The sequence below is a fragment of the Carlito syrichta genome, unplaced genomic scaffold, assembly GCF_000164805.1.
Source record: "Carlito syrichta isolate Samal-C Ts95f unplaced genomic scaffold, Tarsius_syrichta-2.0.1 Scaffold305250, whole genome shotgun sequence".
NCBI lineage: Eukaryota > Metazoa > Chordata > Mammalia > Primates > Tarsiidae > Carlito > Carlito syrichta.
The window spans coordinates 199,459-222,113 of record NW_007249346.1 but is presented as its reverse complement, the minus strand read 5'-3'; the positions used below and the strand labels follow the sequence as shown (position 1 = coordinate 222,113).

At 37.3% G+C, this 22,655-nt stretch overlaps 1 protein-coding gene across 6 annotated transcripts in view; it reads left to right on the top strand.

The window, feature by feature from the left end:
- OSBPL9 (oxysterol binding protein like 9) overlaps positions 1 to 22,655 on the top strand; it is an 89,652-nt gene that overhangs the window by 25,082 nt on the left and 41,915 nt on the right. For 5 of the 6 annotated variants that reach the window (XM_021714130.1, XM_021714129.1, XM_008061432.2 and 2 more), the window contains exons 2-5: positions 16,339 to 16,434; positions 18,151 to 18,198; positions 19,165 to 19,194; positions 21,255 to 21,305. In XM_021714130.1, coding sequence (XP_021569805.1) covers positions 21,258 to 21,305 — 48 coding nt within the window. In that variant the 5' untranslated portion in view covers positions 16,339 to 16,434; positions 18,151 to 18,198; positions 19,165 to 19,194; positions 21,255 to 21,257. Of the gene's footprint in view, positions 1 to 10,248; positions 10,318 to 16,338; positions 16,435 to 18,150; positions 18,199 to 19,164; positions 19,195 to 21,254; positions 21,306 to 22,655 lie in introns of all 6 variants that reach the window. The other variant, XM_021714132.1, reaches the window with a different exon arrangement.

The following is a 22,655-nucleotide window of genomic DNA, read 5'->3' as shown; positions in this document are numbered from 1 at the left end:
GCTCACCGCAGCCTCGACCTGCTGGGCTCCAGCGATCCTTCCGCCTCAGCCTTCCGAGTAGCCGAAATTACAGGCATGCACTACCACGCCCGGCTGATTTTTTGATTTATAGTAGAGATGAGGTCTTGCTGCCGTATTTTTGTTATGAAACAATGAGAGATTTTGAACAAGGAAACTTTCTTCTAATTTGAAGATACACTTGGTTTTGCTTTATGATTAAACTGTTTGCTTTTAGCTGTCTGAAGGAAGTTAGAAACAAATCAAGGGTGAGCATGGTGGCTCATGCCTGTAGTCCTAGCACTTTGGTAGACTGAGGCAAGAGGATTGTCTGAGCCCAGGAGTTCAAGACCAGCCTCGGCAACATGGCAAAACCTAATCTCTACAATCAATTGAAAAAAAAATTAGCCGTGTGTGGTAGTGCACATCTGTAGTCCCGGCTACTTGGAAGACTGAGATGGAAGGATCACCTGAGCCCAACAAGTTGAGGCTGCAGTGGCCTTGAGTATGCCACTGCACTCCAGTCTGAGCGACAAAGTAAGACTCCAACTAAAAAAATAATAATAATAATAATAACAAACACATCAAATTATTAGCTCCTCATTTCTCAATGGAAAAACTGGGAGGGATCTTAGACCAGGAGTTTGAGTTTTAAGAGCTTTTGCTGTGAACTTTAGCACTGGAAATTCTCATGCAGTTATTTGTGAGCAGGTATCCTGTGTCAAACTGAGTACATGATAAAGCCCTTTAATGAATAGTGTTGGCATCTTTTATTTATTTTTACTTTGAAAATACCTTTTACTTCTACTTTTTGTACAGCCCAGCAGAGACAACTTAAATAAAATACCATATTACCTTTCCTAGTCCAGGGAAGGTATGCATCACTAAAAGTCAGATTTGTAGTCTTAAGAGCTTAAATAAGACATAAGAAAGGTAACACACAAAGTGCATCTGTTTCTAAAGTGTCCTGAGTTTGGTTTTGACAGAGATGACATTGTACTTGGAAGTGCCCTTCAATAAACAAATAATGGGCTGCAAAGGCTGTCTATTGGTCACATTTATTTTGGTGTTTCTAAAGTTCTGGGTGGTGTTTTGTTTTGTTTTGTTTTCAGTTGAAGTCTCTCGCCCAGGCTGGAGTGCAGTGGCACACTCACAGCCACTGCAGCCTTGACCTGCTGGACTCAGGCAATAGCCTTCTGCCTCAGCCTTCCAAGTAGCTGGGACTACGGGCAGACGTCACCACACTGGGCTAATTTTTAACTTTCATTTTAGAGACAAGGTCTTGCCAAGTTGCCCAGATTGGTCTTGAACCCCTGGGCTTAGGCAGTCCTCTCATTTCTGCCTCCCAAAGTGCTGGGATTATAGATGTGAGCCACCACGCCTGACCTGTTTTTTTTTTTGAATTGGAGTCTCACTCCATTGCCCAGGCTGGAGTGCAGTGGCACGCTCACAGCCACCCCAGCGTCGACCTGCTGGGCTCCGGAGGTCCTTCCACCTCAGCCTTCCAAGCACGCACTACCATGCCCAGCTAATTTTTTGATTTATTGTAGAGATGAGGTCTCGCCAAGTTGCCTAGGCTGTTCTCAAACCTGTAGGCTCAGGCAGTCCCCTCACCTCAGCCTCCCAAAGTGCTGAATTACAGACTTGAGCCACTGTGCCCGGCTGATTTTTTTTTTTTTTAATGTGAAAAAACTGTATTGAGTACACTCAGCCATCCCCCATTCACGCCTAGTTGAAGTGAAGATTAGCAGGAATTTATTTCAGTGTAAGTTTGGTTCAGCCAGGAAAGAGCATTGTTGTGATACCACCATGTTATACTGACTGAAAGATTAGGCATTTGCATGGTTTACACTCTATTGATTGAGAAAGAGGACTATGACAAGAAAAAAATTTGATAATAAGGCTTTTATTCTAAAAAGCAAATTCTAGGATGTTCTTTGGGATATGCTGAGTTCTATCAATATCTAAACTTTATACTATAGAGTGATAACTGATGTTTGTGATGATTCTTATATAGAAAAAGATAGTTTTATGATTGCTATAATGTGCTTCAGCAGATCATTATATTTAAGAAGATTTTCAATAAAGGTTTAAACCAAGATTGCTATGCTTGAAAAAATAGTTCTTAGACTGAAAATATAATTCAGCCAAGAATCTCTCCCTAAATATTTGAATGAATTGGAGTCTTACCCACACAGTCATTTCTGTTTTTCACTTTACTAATTTTCCATGTCTAGCCACCAGGTCCTGTTATGTTTGCCTTAGTAATATTTTTTAAATTTGGCACTTTTTTCTAGAGATCCAGGCCCTAGAGTTGTACAAAATCTTCTGACTAGTCTCTCTGTCATTGGACTTCTCCCACCCATCCTTATTAACCAAAACCAAATCTGATGGAGTCACTCCCATGCTTAAAAATGTGTTTTGGCTCCCCTTTCCAAAGTCCAGAGACCTGGCATATCTGTCCTTCTAGGCCCTTCTTTGTAGCCTGATCCTAATGTATCTCTGAGTCCGCACTCAGCTCCAGGTACTTCATCCAAGGCATCTACTGTGAACTGTTTTTCATTTAGAACATGCCATAGCCTCTTGTAGTTCCTTCTCCTTTCACAGCCTTTCTCTCTTGCTTAGATTACCCCATGATACCTCAAGTGATAAGCCTGCATTTCTTTCTTAACATATAGTTCCTTCATTTACGAGTTACTCTTGTCTTTTGTGTGGTACTCATATCTCTGTATTACAGCCATCACTATGATGTGTTGTAAATTTTTTATTTACATGTCTGATTCTTGCATGAGACCCTACTTTCCTAGCGATCAGCAGTTCTTACTCATCTTTGTATTTCCAGGGCCTTTGTCCCTCATCCACTACGTGTCACATAGTAGATGTTTAACAAGTGCTTGTTATTAAGTGATCAAACTATGTAACATAATAATATCCTAAGTGTGCAAGCCTTTAACTCAGTTGTACTGAGTTAGTTTTTTTCCTGTGAGTTAAAAATGTTTCCTATGCCACCAAGTTCTGTTTGCTACCAAACAGGAAAGGGGGTTGGAAAAAATGTTTAGAAATAATGTTTAAAATGGTAGGCAGATTCCTAGTGCAGCCCTCCCCCATCTGTATGATCTGTAATATAGTTAAAATAATAATAAGAGCAGTACTAGCACAAGTCAGTTCTGGGGTAATGCTAGTATTGTGTGAAAAAGCACGTTGCCTAGACAAAGTCAGGGAAACTGCTTTGAAGGGGTGACATTTGAGCGCATTCCAGAAGATTGGGTAATGCTTGACTATATTCACTTTTATCTCTATTCTTAGAGATGTTCTTTGAAGATGATGATAGTACCTGGCCATAATAGATAGTCAGGAAACATTTGTGATGAATGAATGGTTATGGTTGCTGTGTGTGAGAAAGAGAGAGACAGAGATACCTTTAAGAACTTGGCTTCTTTACCATATTTACTGCCTTGTTTTTTTTAATCCCACAATGTGCCACTTCAAGCAAGTTACTGTGCTTACTCTGTTGTTCCTTTGCATTCTTTGCATTCCAGAGCATATTTTAAAATCTGGCTACATTAGTCTTTCTTACTCAGTTTCTAGGTTACACTAAATGATGTAGTTTGCTTGTGTTTTAATGTTCTTTGTCATACCATGGAGTACTCGGCTACAGTTGGAACCTGTAAATTCTTATTGTCTTTATTTAAATGAAATTAATTTTTTAAAAGATGAATATATAGACCTCAAGTATTTACCTTCCTGATGAACCTGATTATTTACCTGAAGGAATTGACATCACAGAATCCTAGAACTGGGAGGAATCTAAAGTTCTACTTCAATCTCTATCCTTTTTAATAATGATGGAAACAATGTCAGAGAAGCCAGTGACTTGCCTAAGGTCACACAGCTAGAGATGAGAATAACTATGACTGGAATTTAGGTGATTTTACTCTTTTGTTATCTCCAGAGAGAATCAAGGTGCTGCTCTGGCAAATCTCCATCCTTTGCTCACCTTGTTCCTCATACCTCTGTGCTTATTCCAGGTCAATCACTAATTTTGGTTTTCTTCACATTCAGCATCTAGATGTGAAAAATATCCTTAGATACTTCAAGAGAGTATTGTTCCTCATTTGGCCTCCTTGTGATTTCCAGCCTCCCTCTGTGCTTTCAGAGCACACTCCTCCTCTCAGTCTAGGAGTATGTCTTTTCCAGTTATTCTTCATTTTCATGCAGGTTCATTCTCCATCCTTCTCTGTACTCCAGGATGCTGACATTTACAGCCTGCAGCTTCTGAGATCCTTTATCCCTTGGCTTCTACTTAGCTTTGGCTAGTGGGAGACAGTGACAAGACGGAAGGGAAAAAAAAAAAAAAACCTTTGCGGTGTTGATTCCTCCTGCCTTGCTGGGTTCTAGCAGTGACTCTGTTCTGGAGCCATCATGTCCTCTGAATGGCCCATAGTAACATTGTTTCCTTCTTGTTCCTTCAGGCCTGGGTGGCGAAAGCTTCCTGCTGCCCCTAGTTCCTGGGTACCTCAGCATCCATTGTTCTTTAAACCTTGCCCTCAGTTCTGTAGAGCTGTAGTCACTTCATTAAAAGAAAGTTCAAATATCTTACCTGATGACACCGTTTTCTGCTGGTCCCACCACTGTACTTCTTTACCCTCCCCATCTCTATCCATATGCTTTGCCCGCACACTCCTCCTCTCAGACCTTTTCCATCCTCATAACTTTCTTCTTTGAATCTCTTTGTGCTTATCTCATAAAATTTTACCATAGTTATTTGTAGAGGTGTTTATTTCCTCTAATAGATCAAAACTCTTAGGTCTGTATCTGCTTCATCTTGGCATCCCCAAAGCATCCATCACAGTGCCATAGTCATAAGAAATGTCCAGTGAATTAATAATTATCCAAACACCGAATTCTAAGGCCCAGAGTAGTATGTGTAAAAATGTGCTCATGATAAGATTTGGCATGACAGATTGAGTTTCTAGAGGGATGAGATGATTGTCGTTGCCTGATGTTGCTTCTTGTTGGAGTACCAATTATTTTTCTTTCTTTTTTTTTTTGTATGCCCATTTTCTCATTTCATTTTATTTTTGAAAATTTATTTTAAGGATGTGGGTACAATTCAGGATTAGATATACAAGTGGTCATCATACAGGTAAAGTTTGCGCCTCCCTTTGGTCCCCACTTTGCTTGGTTTGAGATCAGGTACACCAATTATTGTAATGACTTTTCCTCCTATTTAGTTTCTCTTTTTTTCTTGAAAGCTTTTAGTTAGCCTTAGAACATTTTAACAAACCTACTTACAGCAGCCAACTAACATAATACAGCCTTTGTAATAACAGAGTTATTTATGATTTTTTTATGAATATTCTGGTACATAACCTGCAAGAATGTCTAGTTCTTTGATACTTTTTATGTTTAGATGCTAACAGGTGTGCACAGTGGAGAATTCCTTTACAAATTTATTTTTATTTAAGAGATGAGGTCTTGTTCTGTTGCCCAGGCTGGAATGCAGTGCTGCAGTTTTAACTCACTGTAGCCGTAAACCTCTGAGATTAAGCTTTCCTCCCTGCTCAACCTCTTGAGTAGGTAGGACTACAGGCACATACCACCATGCCCAGCTAGTTTTTTCATTTTTTGTAGAGATGAGATCTTGCTGGTTTTATTGCCCACACTGGTCTCAAACTCCTGGCCTTAAGCAGCCCTACCCCAACCTTAGCTTCCTAAAGTGCTGGGATGAAATATGTGCTGGCCCATTTACAAAATTTTAATTGAACAACTTGCTACAAACCAAGGACTAGCCTGGGAGATATAGTAAAGAACAAAACAAGTCCTGTCCTCATGAGCTTGTATTTAGCCCTATTTAGAATCATCTTGATAGATTTCTGACAACAATTAAACTAAATCAGGGTAATTTGTATGCACTTTTAACAATGTTATAGAATACTGAACCTGTGTTTTCTTCTGTTCATTGGCAACTAAAGTCAGATATATGAAGACAGTTTGTTCTGTTGCACAGGCTGGAGCACAGTGCCGCATTCATAGTTCATTGCAGCCTTGAACCTCTGGGCATATATAATTTCTAAGATTAATGCCAAACCAGTCGTAGAGTCTATTCTTCACAATTCAGGGTTGTTGTTTTTGCTTTGTTTGGTTGTGTAACATATAAGTCTTTTGGTACCAATCATCTATTAGTCTGACTAATTTATCATTTAGTCCCCCTTGGTTGTTAATTTTATCAATTTATTATATTTTGCAAGAGAAATCCAGTCTTGTTAGATGACTATATCAGGTTTTGTTTTTGAGAACATTTCACAATCAGGTTTTCAGCTATCATGCTATTATGCTATGAGAATTCTGCAGTTATTTCAAAACTTGAACTACTAAAATACTCAGTTTAAGGATTCACATGTTTAATGTTAATTTCTCCCAGTTATATATTACAAAGTTCCAGGAAACTTATGCATTTTTGGTGGATCCTTAAAAATAGACTTTCCAAATATAGCTTTCCAAAATGCTCTTAACCTGAGCTTGGGGAAGAGAAGGATGTGTTTTTTTCATTCTGTACTAGTAAGCCACTCAGTTTATTTAAATCCTGGAGTAACTTAACCTGTGACTTTTCAGAAAGATATTGCAGGTAGCCTAACCAACTAAAGTGTTTTAGGAGAAAAGCTTTGGCTGATTGCCAGCACCATTTGGCCCAATAGTACTTTGTTAGGTAGTGTGATGTACTCGGTATTTTGTTTATGAAATTGCTTCCTTGAATGTTGAGTCATGACTATGTTGTTAGCAGGAAGGAAGTAGAAAAAAAACTTTGGTATTCTGCTTTGTTTTATTGGCCATTTTCCGTTTCAGCATTTTATTTGTTCCACTATAGTAATGATTGCTAAGTCTTACATGCTTTTTGCTAGTACGTGCTTTACCTTTAAATGATGTTACACATTTGTTATGCTACATTTTACTTTGCTTGGAAAGGTGTATATGAGCAACTTCAGCATTTCCCAGATTTACTCTTTTTTAAAAACATTTTAGAGTTTTGTAGATAATGCTGATGACTTTGCACATTAAAATGGTTATAACATTTAAAAAATATTATCTGCAGTTTCTGAACATTTTTACATAAGACTTTTTAATCTAAATTTTAAAAGAAATGCATATTTATTTTTTAAAAATCAGACATGAAAATATAAAGTAAAAACTAGGAGTCCCTGTCTCAAATGCCCCCTTTCCTCAATTCCACTTCCCAGCAGTAACTGCGTTTTGTCTCGTGTATTCTTAGGGGTATGTTTGTGTGTGTGTAAAAACTCTTAGAAATGAAACTTCTAGTGTATAAGTAAAATAACTAAAAAAAATGCAGCTTCAATATTATTCATGTGGCTGGGAGTGGTGGCTTACACTTACAATCCCAGCACTTTGGGAGGCTAGGGTGGGAGGATTGCCTGAGCCCTGGAGTTTGAGGCAAGCCTAGGCAACAGTGAGGCAACATAGTAAGACCTCATATCTAAAAAAAATTTAAGAAAATTAACTGAGCCTCATTCCAGCTTCTTGGGAGGCCGAAGTGGAAGGATCACATGAGTCTAGGAGGTTGAGGCTGTGGTGGGCCGTGATCGTGCCGCTGCACTCTAGCCTGGGTGGCACAGTGAGACCCCGACCCAAAACAATATATTATTCAAGTATCTACTTATCTAGCAGAAGGCAAGCTCTCAGTTAATGTTAATTTCATTGAATTCTGGTTTCTGTTTCATTTCTGTAGTTTGCTCTCTGCATTCATAGCCTGTCGACTCATGTTTCACTTTAGATTTTGGTTTAAAAAGGTAATTCACTGCATTTTGAATCCTCTGAGGCAATCTTTTGTCTTAAAAATGCTAGCTATGTCCTTTATGGAGTGGGTGACTATATAATTTATTGTCTAAACTGTGACACTTGAAAGTGAAGGAGGCAGCTAATCATAGTTTTGCTGGAAAAAAAATTTTGCTGAGACAACAGGCATGAACAGACTATCCCAGGCAAACTAAGACATATGGTCATCCTATTTATAGACTTCAGGCTTTTGTTTGTTTTGGTTAGTTTTGTTTTGATTCATAACTTTTTATATGTGACTTTATTGAATACTTTGGGAGAATCTTTTGGAAAGATAAGCTATCAGTGATTTAAATAGAGGAAAATGGTACAAGTTCCAAACCTTTATTGTTCAGTTGTTTTGAGTATCCAAATCACTTTATAAAATCAGTGTTAGTGTTTTGTTTTGTAAGTGAAAGAGTATGTCAGTTTTAGATGATGGTATCATGTAAGGAGTTGTGCTAAGAATTATGAATGAAGTTCATGAATTTTAGCACTAGTGCCTCTACCTGATTCCCGTTTGCAAAGCAGCTCATTTCTGTCACACTTTTCTGTGAGCAACTCGTATTCGTTTCATGTTTTTATTTTTTTAACAGAACTTAACACTATGTGTTAACTGTTTTCTTTGCAAATTCAAAAATAAAAGCAGTTCTAGTTTTTGAAAGACCTAATGTATGTTCAAAAAATTAGATTCATTTATGGAAAAAATGCTTTATATTGTTTGACTCTTTGTTAACAAGGTAATAAGTAAGTATAATTTTATCTTTTGTGGCTCTGTTGTAAAACCCAGTACCTTCCTGAACATCTCATACTGGAATTTTTTTTTTCTGATGTGTTTCTGCACTGTGTTTTACCACTTGTTTTGTCTCTCGTTTACACCTTTTTTTATTACCATTCTCTACTTTAGTCTTTGGAGTTCATCAGCTTGCCGTCTTTTCCTTTTTAAAAGGAATGTGAGATATAATTTAACCTATGCTTATAGCCTTTACTTGCTTGTACAGCTCTATGAAAATTGCATGTGATTTATAGTATTATTTAGCTATTCGTTTTGTTTTTATCCATCAAATACTCCTTGAGTGCCTTCTGTATGTTAGGCACTATGTAGGGTCTGGGAATATAGTGGTGAATCCTGGTTATCTAAGGCTCCAAATTATAAAGGGATGTAGAACACCTACCACTATGTTCCTTTACACATGTTGTTTTGTTTCATCTGCCCAACAACTTTGGTTTATTGTCATACTCATGGGTGAGAAAATAGAGATAGAGAAAGTAACCTGACTAAATCACACACAGATAGTTCATTAGGAAGTTGCAGGTTCAGGATTTAAAACTAGATTAGTCCTTAAAGCTTGTGCTTATTTTCATTGCAGTGTCCTTCAGGGCAATTTTAGGTTTATTTCAGTGCCTGTATGTCATGAACTCTTTTCAAATATCATTATGATTTAATAGAAAAGTGTAATGGATTTGGTCAGAAGCCTAGGTTGAAATCCCAATTAAAAAAAAAATTTCAGCTGGTTGATTTGGGTAAGCACTGTAAAATAGATTTAGTATCTCTGTACTATGTTGTGATAATCAAATGAGAAAGATAGTTTAGCAGAATACCTAGTACTCTGAAAAAAAAAAAAAAAGTAATATGTATTATGCATCCATGATGAATCCATAGTGTTAAAACTCCTTACTTAGAAAATGAAAAAATACCTTACCTTTTAGGGCATTGTTGTAGTACTTGGCAGTTGGTAAGTCAGCTGGAGCTACCATAGGTTGACAATAGACAACCTAACTTGAACAATAGGCAACCTAACTTGAAGCCTTAAATTACCAGGACACTGACTTAAATGGAAAATACCTTCCCAAAGTTACTGTGAACAAAAGATTAAGACTAGGCAAAATTTTATGGATATTTTTGAACTGATAATCTTCACTCCAAATGAAATAAATAGTTGAGTATTCTTTGGGATTATAAAAAGGTAGTCATTCTTAACCACAGAACTTTTGTATACCTCTAGGTTTTGTTCTTCCTCTAGTGGAAGTGGTTAAACCACAGCTATAACAGGGATTAGAAATGTTTCCAATTTTCGGTAATCCAAGGAAATCACAGATTAGTATGACTAGTATTACTGGTTTCTCTAATATAATATTTTCCAACTTTTACATAATTTGGTAGGGAGGCAAAATATCATTTATTTAAAAACATAATTTACTAACTTAAATTTCTAAGAAACAGAAAGCCAATAATTTTGGCATGATTGGTTTTCTTTTGTTTTTTGTTTTTATTTTAGAACTTGCCACTTGCTGCATATGTACCTACTTTTTCTCTGTATAGTTACAGGTTTTTCTCTTATTATTCCTTTACTTAATTATTGATGTGAGACTCACAGCATGGTAACTTTCTATTCTCTCTTTTCCTTACCTTTATGGAAGATCAGTACCACACTTGCTTTTTTCCAGTCTTCTGGTATCTCTCCAGTTCTTGAATTTTCAAAAATAATTGTAAGTGATTCAATTGTAAGTATGCCCTATACTTCTTTCATTGGATGAAAGCTTATCTGTGATGCATGTCATCTCAATTGCTAATTGTGAACATAAACTTTCCAGTACTGTCATATTTTAATCAAAATGACATTCCTGCTGAGTTTTCATTACTTTATAGGGTGTGTATTTTGCTAAGTTTTAAAAATTGTCTATTTTTATCCAGATTTGTGCCGTTTATTTTTCATTAGGAGGCTTGTTTTCTTTGGTATTTTTCCTTTGTTAAAGTTCTAATTTGCTATTCTCCTTCACAATTTTATTACTGATAACTTATCCTGTTTTCTTGTTGTTCCAAATTTTTCTATGAGACTTACATGGAATAACTTATTTCTAATATATTTTCTTATTCTTTTATAGCAATATATTTTTATTATGTACTGTTTTTGTCCAGTATAAGGGAAACTTCATCCTTTAAGTTTTCACTGTAGAGTAAAATTCAATATGAAAATACTCATTTGTGAATTTATTTTTACAATTATTATTACGCAGCCTTCCTGTTCTCGTATTCTCAGTTCCTCAAGTCCCTGATACATTTCTTAATTTCCTGGTTCTGATCTCAAGAAGACCTTAAACCACCTTTATCTCCACTATTCCTCTTCCTCTGTCAGCAGGAATTACTTTAAAAGCTCCTACTCTGCAGTAAAGATTGACTGCTGTACTGTTCTACTAAGGGAGTGCCTTTCCAAAGCAGCTATAATATAATTCATAGTACGTCAAACAGTTTTAAGGACTTCCCTTGCAGTACTCTTCTTTTTAATGGGAGTGAAACATTCAGTTGTGTGTGAAGTATTTTTTATTTTTTATTTTAATGTTTGAGGCAGGGTCTCACTCTGTTGCCTGGGCTGGAGTGCAGTGGCACGATCACAGCTTATTTTTGCAGCTTCCACCTCCTGGGTTCAGGTGATCCTTCCACCTCAGCTGGGACTGCAGGCGTGTATCATCACGCCCGGCTAATTTTTAAAATTTTTTATGAAGACAAGGTCTCGCAATATTGTCTAGGCTTATCTCGAACTCCTGGGCTCATGCAATCGCCTCAGCCTCCCAAAGTGCTTGGATTATAGGTGTGATCTACCACGTCTGACTGTGTGTGAAGTATAAGTAGTGTTTAATGTCCCAACTAAAATCATTAATAAGAATTTAATTTTGCTGACATTTGTTAGCTTTTAAGTGCCTTCTGAGAAAAGTGGTGCTATTCAATATAAGTATTAGAAAGACAAAAGTACTGATACACAGTTTTGAGGTAGTTTGATATTCTTCTTCCAGTCTAGATATTATTTTGGCAATTTCTCTTAATTAGTCCAGGTGTGTTTTTGTGTCTGTCTCTGTCTCTGTCTCTCTCTCTGTCTCTCTCTCTCTCTTTCTCAAACTGGATATGTAGCTCCTGGATGATACAGAATTAGGTGTTTCTACTCTTCTTGACTTTATGTATATACTTTTACTTTATTAATAAAGTATTTTTGAAATCCAGAGACAATTTTGTTTTTAGCATGTGTACCACAAAAGTGGTTTTTCTTTACATAGATTTCTAATTTATGTGGTTAGATCGAGATTTAATTTCTGTTGAGAGTTTTCAAGTTTAATTTCTTCCTATATCACAGACCATTTTATCTTTATTTCTCTATAACTGTTGTGTTTAATTTAATCTTTAAATGTATTCATACAGAAATTGTCAATTTACAGAATTATGGCACACATCAATATAGCAAATTAGGGAGCAGTGACCTCTTTGGTCCTGAGTGCTAAGAATGCAGTGTATCGTTTTAGTTACTCCTGAAGAACATGGGCAAAAGAGAGGAAAAACACATGAAGAAAAGGCATGAGGGAGTAGAGAAAAGGAAGTAGAAAGAGAACAGAAAGGCAAGAGAAATCTCGGGAGAAGAAGTCACACAGAAGACTGATGCTGTGGCATGAGCAGTTGCCAGACACTGCAGCCAGTACCATGTGCATTCACCCAACACTGAGCTGACCCTGGAGTGATAAATGAATGAATGACACAGTTCCTGCTCTCGTGGAGTTTTTAATCCTTCAGAGAGGTCACTCAAATACTTAATGATGATAAAAATATAATAAATTAGATCAAGCCAGAGTACTACAATGTATATCTGCTTGACTCCCAACCTACCTGTTCTCAAAAGCTACTGTGAGAAGTATGAACTCACACTCCCTGAAAGGGTCTACCCTGTTCTCAGTTCTTTTTTAAAAAAAAGAGAAAACAAGACAAGCCGGGCTCGGTGGCTCAGCCTGTAATCCCAGCACTTTGGGAGACTGAGGTGAGTGGATTGCCTGAGCCCGCGGGTTCAAGACCCGCCTGGGCAGCGAGACCTCATCTCTGTAATAAGTCAAAAAATCAGCCGGGCGTGGTAGCGCACTCCTGTAGTTCCGGCTACTCGGAAGGCTGAGGCGGAAGGGTCGCCGGAGCCCAGCAGGTCGAGGCTGCGGTGGCTGGGAGCATCCACTGCACTCCAGTCTGGGTGGCAGACTCCAACTCAAAAAAAAAAAAAAAAAAAAAAAGACAGGCCACCCTCAACATGGTAAAATACTATATTCTTAGTCCTGTTTAAAAACAAAGCGCTATTAAAAAGAATTAATATGAATAGATACAGTCCCTTAGTGTTCTGATGTTGAATGGAAAGAGTAACAGTTCAACCTTTAAGAGAATTTTTACGAATTAGTTTACATTAGGAGGTAATAGGTTTCTCATCTAATGAGATAACCAAGCAAAAACTAGATGACTTTAAAAGTTGTTTTAAAAAAGTAAGATGATTGGACTAGGTGACATTGATGCACTGTGAATAACAATATGTAGTCAAACTTGTGCTTTCTTCTACATTGGTCTTAATTAGGTTTGAGAAAACCATTTAATTACTTTTAACTTCTTGTGCTGTTGATAAATTTGTACATGTTATTTTATTGATTGCATATGGGATGATTATATATATATATAGAGAGATTTTTCTTTTAAAGTACACTAAAAATTTGTGGATTATTGTGCAAGGGTGGCTAGGCCAGTTCTGGGATTTTAAGCTGGTAACTCTCATTATACACCTCCCATTATATATTACCTAAAGAAAGATGGGTTGGTGAGTAGGCCTTTTTGAATGGGACCTTGTGGAGTGTGAAGGGTAGAGGAAAGTTGTGGGAGACCATCTAGCGGCGAGTGAGAAGAGAACCAAGGTAGGAGTCATACGAGTCTACCAACATCGGAGGGTGGTTTTTGGAGAATTAATTTAGGTACGGTTCAGTTAGCAATAATTTACATGTTGTTTCTGTTTATTTACTGGAAGATTTTTAATCTAATGGTAACTTGTTTAATCTAATGTAATTTGTATTAATTAGGTTTTTACAATGGTAGTTCTAAATGGAGTCAGAAAAGAAAATTCTTAAAAGGTCACTTTTCCCATCTCACTCAGACACTTCACATTTTATTTACTTACAGATATGTCATTGACCTTCTAAAACATTTAGCGGAACTATGTATTTAGCTGATTTTAACTGGGTCCTGATAGTTAAATTACTGATAATTATGTTATATTGCACTGTGAACAAAACCAAAAAAAAGCCAAATAGTCCTTCTAATTTCTCTATGGGAGTAACATGGAAAGAAAGTGCTCCCTTTCGTAGTACAGTACTGTAGTACTTATGAATTATGATGTAGTTTGCCTTCCTTTTCTACATCTTCTATTATCAAACTATATTGTGTCTCTAGTTGGAGATTCTTTGAGTTATCTTTAAAAATGAAGCTGTTTAGCCACAATTTTATAAATATATCTGGCTGGGCATGGTGACTCAAGCCTGTAATCCCAGCACTTTGGGAGACCAAAAGGATTGCCTAAATCCAGGGGTTTGAGACCAGCCTGGGGAAAATTGCAAGACCTTGTCTCTAAAATAAGTTTTAAAAAAAATTAACCTGTAGTTCCAGCTACGTAGGAGGCTGTGGTGGAAGGACTGCCTGAGCCCAGCAGGTCAAGGCTGCTGTGGCCGTGAGCATGCCACTGCACTCCAGCCTGGGTGACAGAGACTCCAACTCAAAAAAAAAAAACAAAACCTGGATTACTATGCATTGTTTATTAAGATTTTTCTTTCTTTTTGATTTTATATGTGACATCTCATTGGGAAGGATTTTTTAAAATACTCATGGCAAACAGTTTTTGACATGTATAAAAAAAGTAGACAGATTTATTGCCTTTGAAATTAAAAAATAAAATAAATTACAATAAGTTGATTTTTCTATCGTCTTAATAGGACTTGGGATTTTATTTATTTGTTTATTGATTGATTGATTGATTGAGTCGGAGTCTCACTGTCACCTAGGCTGGAGTGCAGTGGCATGCTCACAGCCACCGTAGCTTCGACCTGCTGGGTTTAAGTGATCCTTCCGCCTCAGCCTTCCAAGCTGGAACTACAGGCACACGCCACCAAACCTGGCTAATAATTTTTTGATTTATTGTAGAGATGAGATCTCACCAAGTTTTCCAGACCGATCTTGAACCCTTGGGCTCAGGCAGTCCTCTCACCTTGGCCTCCCAAAGTGCTGGGATTACAGCTTGAGTCACCATGCCTGACCAGGACTTGGGTTTTTATGTTTGGTTCTGAATTTGAATTTTAACTTGGGAAGAGCAACAAAAGTCCTGTAATAGTAGTCATTGATAGTGTTATTAGTTGTTTCTGGTAGAGGTAGTAGCTGCCACACTAATAATAGGAGGAAGAAATAAATACCTGTTATTTGGCAGGTAAGAAAACAGAAGTTTAGAGAACCACAGCATCTTGTTAGTGACTGTGCTAGAATTAAAAGCCAGGTTTGCTAACATGTTGTTTCCATTATACCATATTATTTCAATTTGGTGGTTTGAGATAATGGCTGTGAAAGTGCTTTAATGATAAAGTATTATGTATGCAAAGATGAAGTGTTGCTGTAATAAAAAATGAACTTTAGCTTCAATTTACTAAAATGAGAACATGAAAATAATCAGCACACTTTGGGCAAAGGTAGGAAAGATATGACAAATGAAGGACAAGTGTAAAGTGGGTATGTTGAGCAAGTATATTTCACCCATTTAGTACAGAATTTTGTGGTTAGGTTGGGATTCTGATCATAGTGGTTCCCGACTCAGTATTGCCCTGCTTAACTGTATGACAACTGGTATGCAAATGTGGCGCACTGGTTGGTCTTGCTGTTTCTGCTATTTTTTCTTTTACCCCCAGGATCGATGTGTTTTTCAGTCAGAGATGATTAAGAACTTAAAAGTTTCTTTCGGGTAAAGTTAAAATGTGGAAATCTTAAGTGTGCAAAAGGTAGGAGATGCAAATACTGGACTCTTAAACTGAGAAATAAGCGGACCCTCTAAATAAATAAACATTTATGCCCTGTTCAGAGTGTAGTGTTCATGCCCAGGATGAAAGTGAGTAGGAAACTTGATTAGTTAAAGGTGTTGCCACTTTCACTTGCAGAGGTGCATCTTCTTGGAAAAGGTGAGAATTTTGAGGTTCTTTCTTCAATCAGGGAGGAGGGAGGAACACTTCAGAGCTGATGGGGTTGGTTAAGGAATGGGAGAACTAAACAATGAGAAATGAAGTTAGGATTTTAGGGAATGGAGGAATGAATGAACAGAAAGTAGGGGGAAGTAGAAGGTAATCTGGGTAGTTTTTGTTTATGTTCCTTTAGTTAAATTGGTGTTGCTCTCGTGGTGACTAGGAGTTTGGTGAGAGAAAAAAGTGATTCTGATGAGAAGAGTAAATCCAATTTGAGCAGGAGCATGTGTAATTGACAAGAAGGGAGTAATACCCAAAGTTGATTGAAGGAGACTGATGTACCACTATTATTGGAGAATTCAAGTAATTTAAATAGAGTTTTAATTTGTGTAAAAGTTGTATTTCTATTTTTAAAATGTATATGTCTTTATGTGTGAAGTATGATGTATTTTGTGTATGACTAAACGTTGCTTGAGTTCTGCTCAATTTATTACAGATTCTCTTTTGCTCTAGGGTTTGGATTCAGGATTTGTTCCTAGTGTCCAAGACTTTGATAAAAAACTTACAGAAGCTGATGCTTACCTACAAATCTTGATAGAACAATTAAAGGTAAGGCATTATTTTATATATTGAATTAATACAAAGTAGAAATTATTGCTGAGCTTTATTTTGTGTAAAAACAGTTACTTGATGTTAATTTACAACCCTTATATATAGTTCTTTAGAAATTTTTAAAACTGACTTACTCCACTTATTCAAAGATCTAGGTAACTTAGTCAAAGATCTTTATTTCTAATCTAAATTGTATTGGTTAATGGTATGTAATGCACTGTTTTGGTCATTAAGAAAAAGATAAATCAGTAGACATAAATAGAAGAAAATAAGACAACATTAGGTTCATATTCTGTGTAAAGCTTCATGAAACTGGTAAATGTCAGTGGCTCAATTTCATTTTTTTTTTTTTAATCAGAGCTTCACTCTGTTGCCTAGGCTAGAATGCAGACATGATCACGGCTACCGAAGCCTTGACTTGCTGGGCTCAGGCGATCCCTCCACCTTATCTTTCCAAGTAGCTGGGACTATGCCCCGTTAATTTTTTTTTTTTAATTGTAGAGACAAGATCTTGTCATGTTGCCCATGCTGGTCTTGAACTCCTGGGCTCAGGCAATCCTCTCACCTGGGCCTTCCAAAGTACTGGGGTTGTAGATGTGTCCCACCACTCAATTTCTAACACTTTGTTTTCTTTTTTTAATTTTGGGGAGGGGAAGTAATTTCTCTGCCTCCTTTATCATTATTGAAATAAATTGCTCCTTCAATTCCTAATTTAAAATTAGTTAAAAGCAGAGGTCCTGGCAAAAGAAACTATTGATAAGTTTGAAAGAATGCAGAAAAAACTTCAAGTTGGAATTTATATTTTAAGGTTTTTTTTTTTTTGAGTTAGTGTCTCACTGTGTAGCCTAGACTGGAGGGTGGTGACAAAATCATGACTCACTGCAGCTTCAAACTCCTGGTCTCAAGTGATCCTCCTTCTTCAGCCTCCCAGGTAGCTGAGACTACAGGTGCATGCCACCTTGCCTGCCTAATTTTTTTGAAGATTTAAAAGTCCCATCACTAGATAGAGTGTTCTTTCTTTCTTTTATTTTTTTCTTTTATTATTATTATTTATTTTATTTTTTATTTTTTTGAGTTGGAGTCTCACTCCTTCGTCCAGGCTGGAGTGCAGTGGCATGCACGCTCACGGCCACCCCAGCGTTGATCTGCTGGGCTCCGGCGATCCTTCCGCCTCAACCTTCCGAGTAGCCAGAACTACAGATGTGCGCTACCACACCCAGCTATTTTTTATTTTATTGTAGAGATAAGGTCTCTCCAAGTTGCCCGGGCTGGTCTTGAACCCGCGGGCTCAGGCAATCCACTCTCCTTGGCCTCCCAAAGTGCTGGGTTTACAGACTGAGCCACTGACCCCAGCCTTCTTTTATTATTATTATTTTTCTTGAATTGGAGTCTCAGTCTGTTGCCCAGGCTGGAGTGCCATGGCACACTTACGGCCACCACAGCCTCGATCTGTTTTAAGTTTTAAAAACTCATCTGTTTCTTTTGCCTGTAATTGTTCCATAGTGATTGATCTTGACTGTTTAAAATCATATCACACAATAGAATCTGACTTGATTCCATGCTTTGAAAAAAAATACATGCTATCTTAAAATACATGTAAATTATCCCTGGAAGAAATGTGTTTAAGAACTAGAGTTTGCTTTTCTGTGTTTAGTGAATGTACATAATGTAGCCAAGTGCCTTGATATCTAACCATGTTTAAAAATCTTGTAGCTTTTTGATGACAAGCTCCAAAACTGCAAAGAAGATGAACAGAGAAAGGTAACTTATGTCACTATGATTTTGACTTAAAAATTTTTTAATCCAAAACCTTTTTGGAGAACACTAAGTACCTTACTTAGTGTTTTGACTGTTATAATAGTATTATTGATCTATTACAGTAATACTGCATATGGACCCCAATGGTACTTTTCTGGTGAATTTCTGCTATGGTTTTATAAATAAACAGAAGGATAATGTACAGAGTTTTAATATAATACCTTTTTTCTAAGTACCACATTTCTAGGAGTATGTTTTTCCTCTTCACACTCATATGCTAAAGAGAACATTATTATGTTTCTATGTGGTCACTTCAGATACTAATAGACCAAGTGGCAAGAATTTTCAGAATAAACAAAGTACCACTCCGTTTATATCCTACTGTTGTTTCTCCCTTGGATTTCTGACATCTATTTTGTGGTTTGCATATTGTCTTTTTTCTAATTGACATTTTCCTCTCCTTGGCTAGATTTCTTCATTATTTATTTGTTTTTTTCTTTTTTTTTTTGCTTTTCTGTTTTATACCTGGTAAGAGTAGTAACTCATGTTCTAACTCATCTTTCATTATTAGTTTTGGAATTTAGTCCTATAACATTTTCAAAAAATTTAGGAAAGGTTAATGTGATTTAAAAATACTTATTATTTTCAAGTATTTATAGTAAAAGATGTAGGAAAGACAAAACTTGTTTTCAGGTAAGGAATAAGAATGTTTTATATTATTACAAACTTTGAATTCAGTTACATGGGTTTTGTTTAAGAGGGTTTAATCCATAAAATGTCTGGAATTTTTATATAAATATTTGATTTAGACAACCAAAATACAACAAAGAGAACTCACTTCCCAACTTGCTTGTATTCACTTAAAGTAAGTGCATTTTGATAAAATTATTTACATGACTAACCAGTAGAAAACAACTGCAATGCTTCCTTGTGTTTCTGATTATTTTTGTTTAAACTTATTTTTCACAGAAAATTGAAACTCTCAAAGAGACAACAAATGTAAGTTACATGTTTGACAAACTCTAACTTTGCATTAGAAAGTGTTTTACAAGTTATTTCTATTTAAGCTGCTATTATAAATACAAGATTTTAGTTTTTAATGAATTTTTATAGGACTGTTTAAGAATTGTGTTATTTTCCAAATGAATTTAAACTAATAGAATAATCCCTCTAATGAAATTGCCTTTACATATCATTTTATCTGTTTCTGGTCTTGTCTGAGATCCTTAGATAAAAGATATCATCTACGCACAATGTATATATTCTTTCTGACAAAAATATATTGTGATTCAAATGTTCTGATGTACCTGTCTTCTGACATTATATATGGGCTGCTCATGAGATTCGTATCTTTTTTTTTTTGAGTTGGAGTCTCACTCGGTCGCCCAGACTGGAGTGCAGTGGCCGCTCCCGGCCACCGCAGCCTTCCCTGCTGGGCTCCGGCGATCCTTCCGCCTCAGCCTTCCAAGTAGTCAGAATTACAGGCATGCGCTACCACGCCCGGCTAATTTTTTGATTTATTGTAGAGATGAGATCTCGCTGCCGTGGCAGGTCTCGAACCCACGGGCTCAGGCAATCCACTCACCTCAGCCTCCCAAAGGCGCGGGATTACAGGCTGAGCCACTGAGCCCGGCTGAGATTCGTATCTTGAGCAAAGTATTTTATTTTACTTTAATTACTGCTTTGTTTTAGTTTATTTATTTATTTATTTATTTTTGAGTTGGAGTCTCACTCTGTCGCCCAGACTGGAGTGCAGTGGTCGCTCCTGGCCACCGCAGCCTTGACCTGCTAGGCTCTGGTGATCCTTCCATTCAGCCTTCCAAGTAGCTGAAACTACAGGCGCGCGCTACCATGCCTGGTTAATTTTTTGATTTATTCTAGAGATGAGGTCTCACCTGCCCAGGCAGGTCTCGAACCCTCAGGCTCAGGCAATCCACTCACCTCAGCCTCCAAAGGCGCGGGATTACAGGCTGAGCCACTGAGTCTGGCTTACTTACTGCTTTAAATTGGAGATAAGTTCTCACTGTGTTGCCCAGACTGGTCTCAACTCCTGAGTTTAACAAATCTTCCGACCTTGGCCTCCCAAAGTGCAGAGATTACAGATGTGAGCCCCTGTGCCCAGCCCAGAGTATTTTAAAAACAGACAAAATAGTTTTTCAGGTTTACCACTATTTTAACAGGATCCTTTACTCTCCATCATACTCCCATCAAAGTCTTTCTTTTTTTTTTTTTGAGACAGAGTATCTTGCTCAGTTGTTCAGGCTAGAGTATAGTGGCACAGTCATAACTCACTGCAGCCTCAAACTGCTGGGCTCAGCAATCCTCTCACCTCAACCACCCATTAGGGAGAACTGCAGGCACATACCACCATGCTTGGCTAACTTTTATTTTATTTTTTTGTAGAGATGGAGTCTTGCTGTGTTGTCCAGGCTCATCTGGTCTCAAACTACCTTTCTGCCTCAGCCTCCCAAAGCGCATTGGGATTATAAGCATTAGCCACTCTACCCAGCCCATTATAGTCTCAAGTAGATGTCTTAGGGTTGCTGCTGTTGACCTAAGATCTTGGAAGTTAAAGAGATTCTAATCTTTTTCTGTTTGAAGTGTTTAGAACCAGCCTTGATGGCATATGCATGTAGTCCCAGTTACTTGGGAGGCTGAGGAAGGGGGAATCGCTTGTGCCCAGTAGTTCGAGTCTGTAGTTCACTATAATTGTGTGTTTGAATAGCTACTGCACTTTACACTGGACAACATGGTGAGACCCAGTCAATTTCTAAACAAAAAAGAAAAATTATTCAGATATGATTGTGTATAAATTAACAATTTTTGGCATTCTTTAAAATTCATAGAATTGCTAATGAATAACTTCATTTGACTCTGTCAGTTTATTAGAACCTGCTGGATTTTCAGAGAGATTATTTCTTAGGTAGTAAGAAAAGACTACCTATAAGACTTAAACCCTGTACATTTGAATTGATTTTTATATTATAAGCTTTAGCATCATGTGACCATTTTATTTGAGGCAAGAGACTGAAATTGAAATCTATTGTTTGTTTTTATAGAGCATGGTAGAGTCAATCAAACACTGCATTGTGTTGCTGCAAATTGCTAAAGTAAGTACATTTTAACTTTGATGACCTTTATGTAATGGGATTTAAAAAGTATAATGGCATTTTTCTTTGCTCGCCAAAAAACTGAGTTCTGAAACATACCACCTTTCTACTGCAAACTATATTGTGAGCCTCCTGATATTATTGTACAGCTATTGTTTGGATGTTATCTCACCCACTGTTTCTGGTCATGTAATTTCTGGTGGTGGCTGGGAAGGAGGACACCATGTTTGGATTACTCACCCCTTCCTTCCATTTTTTCCATTATCGTTGCTCAGAACAGTTACATATTTACGAAACCTTTACAAAAAAGTTTTTCTTAGAAAATAGGAAATTAGGTTTTTGTCCACAATGAAGAGTATAATAGATATATTTTTAAAAATTGTGTTACAGATTTTTTTTCTGATGTTGAGCTGCATTAATGAACTTTAGTTGCTGTTCTTTATTCATGAAACGAAATATATTTTGACTTATTGTGAGTTAAAATTTTCATGTCTGTTGTCTGCTTTTCTGAAAAATTTTGTTTCATTCAACCTAAGTATATCCCTTTGCACTCTTATGTCCCCTCTCAGGGGAGATTACTGGTGATTATACAGGACAAACTTATACAAGTGTAAATTTTTCAGCAATGTGTATTTCCTTGAATTTTTTCATTCAAATTGCATGAAAAAGCAAATAGAGATGGAATATATACTGAGATATGACTGCTCAGTTGAGAAGTGGTTTTCAGAATCATAAGTGCATCCTTCCAAATCATCTTTGAACAGCAGACTGAATAATAAATTATATATTATTAATGTGGGAGGAAGAAAACAAGACTGCACTGTCTGCTTGAATAGAAAAACACCAGGTGGAAGATGTCAAACAAATTATTATTGTACAACATGTATCAGTGAACCTGCAGTGCATGTCGGTAACTGTTTCATACATTACCACACATTAGGAAAATATAAGATATAATCCAGGTTCGGTGGTTCAGCCTGTAATCCTGCGCCTTTGGGAGGCTGAGGTGAGTGGATTGCCTGAACTCGCGGGTTCAAGACCCGCCTGGGCAGGCGAGACCTCATCTCTACAATAAATCAAAAAAATCAGCCGGGTGTGGTAGTGTGCACCTGTAGTTCCAGCTACTTGGAAGGCTGAGGCGGAAGTATTACCGTAGCCCAACAGGTCGAGGCTGCGGTGGCCGGGAGTGGCCACTGCACTCCAGTCTGGGCGACAGTGAGACTCCAACTCAAAAAAAAAAAGAAGCCGGGCTCAGTGGCTTAGCCTGTAATCCCACACCTTTGGGAGGTTGAGGTGAGTGGATTGCCTGAGCCCGTGGGTTCGAGACCCGCCTGGGCAGCAAGACCTCAT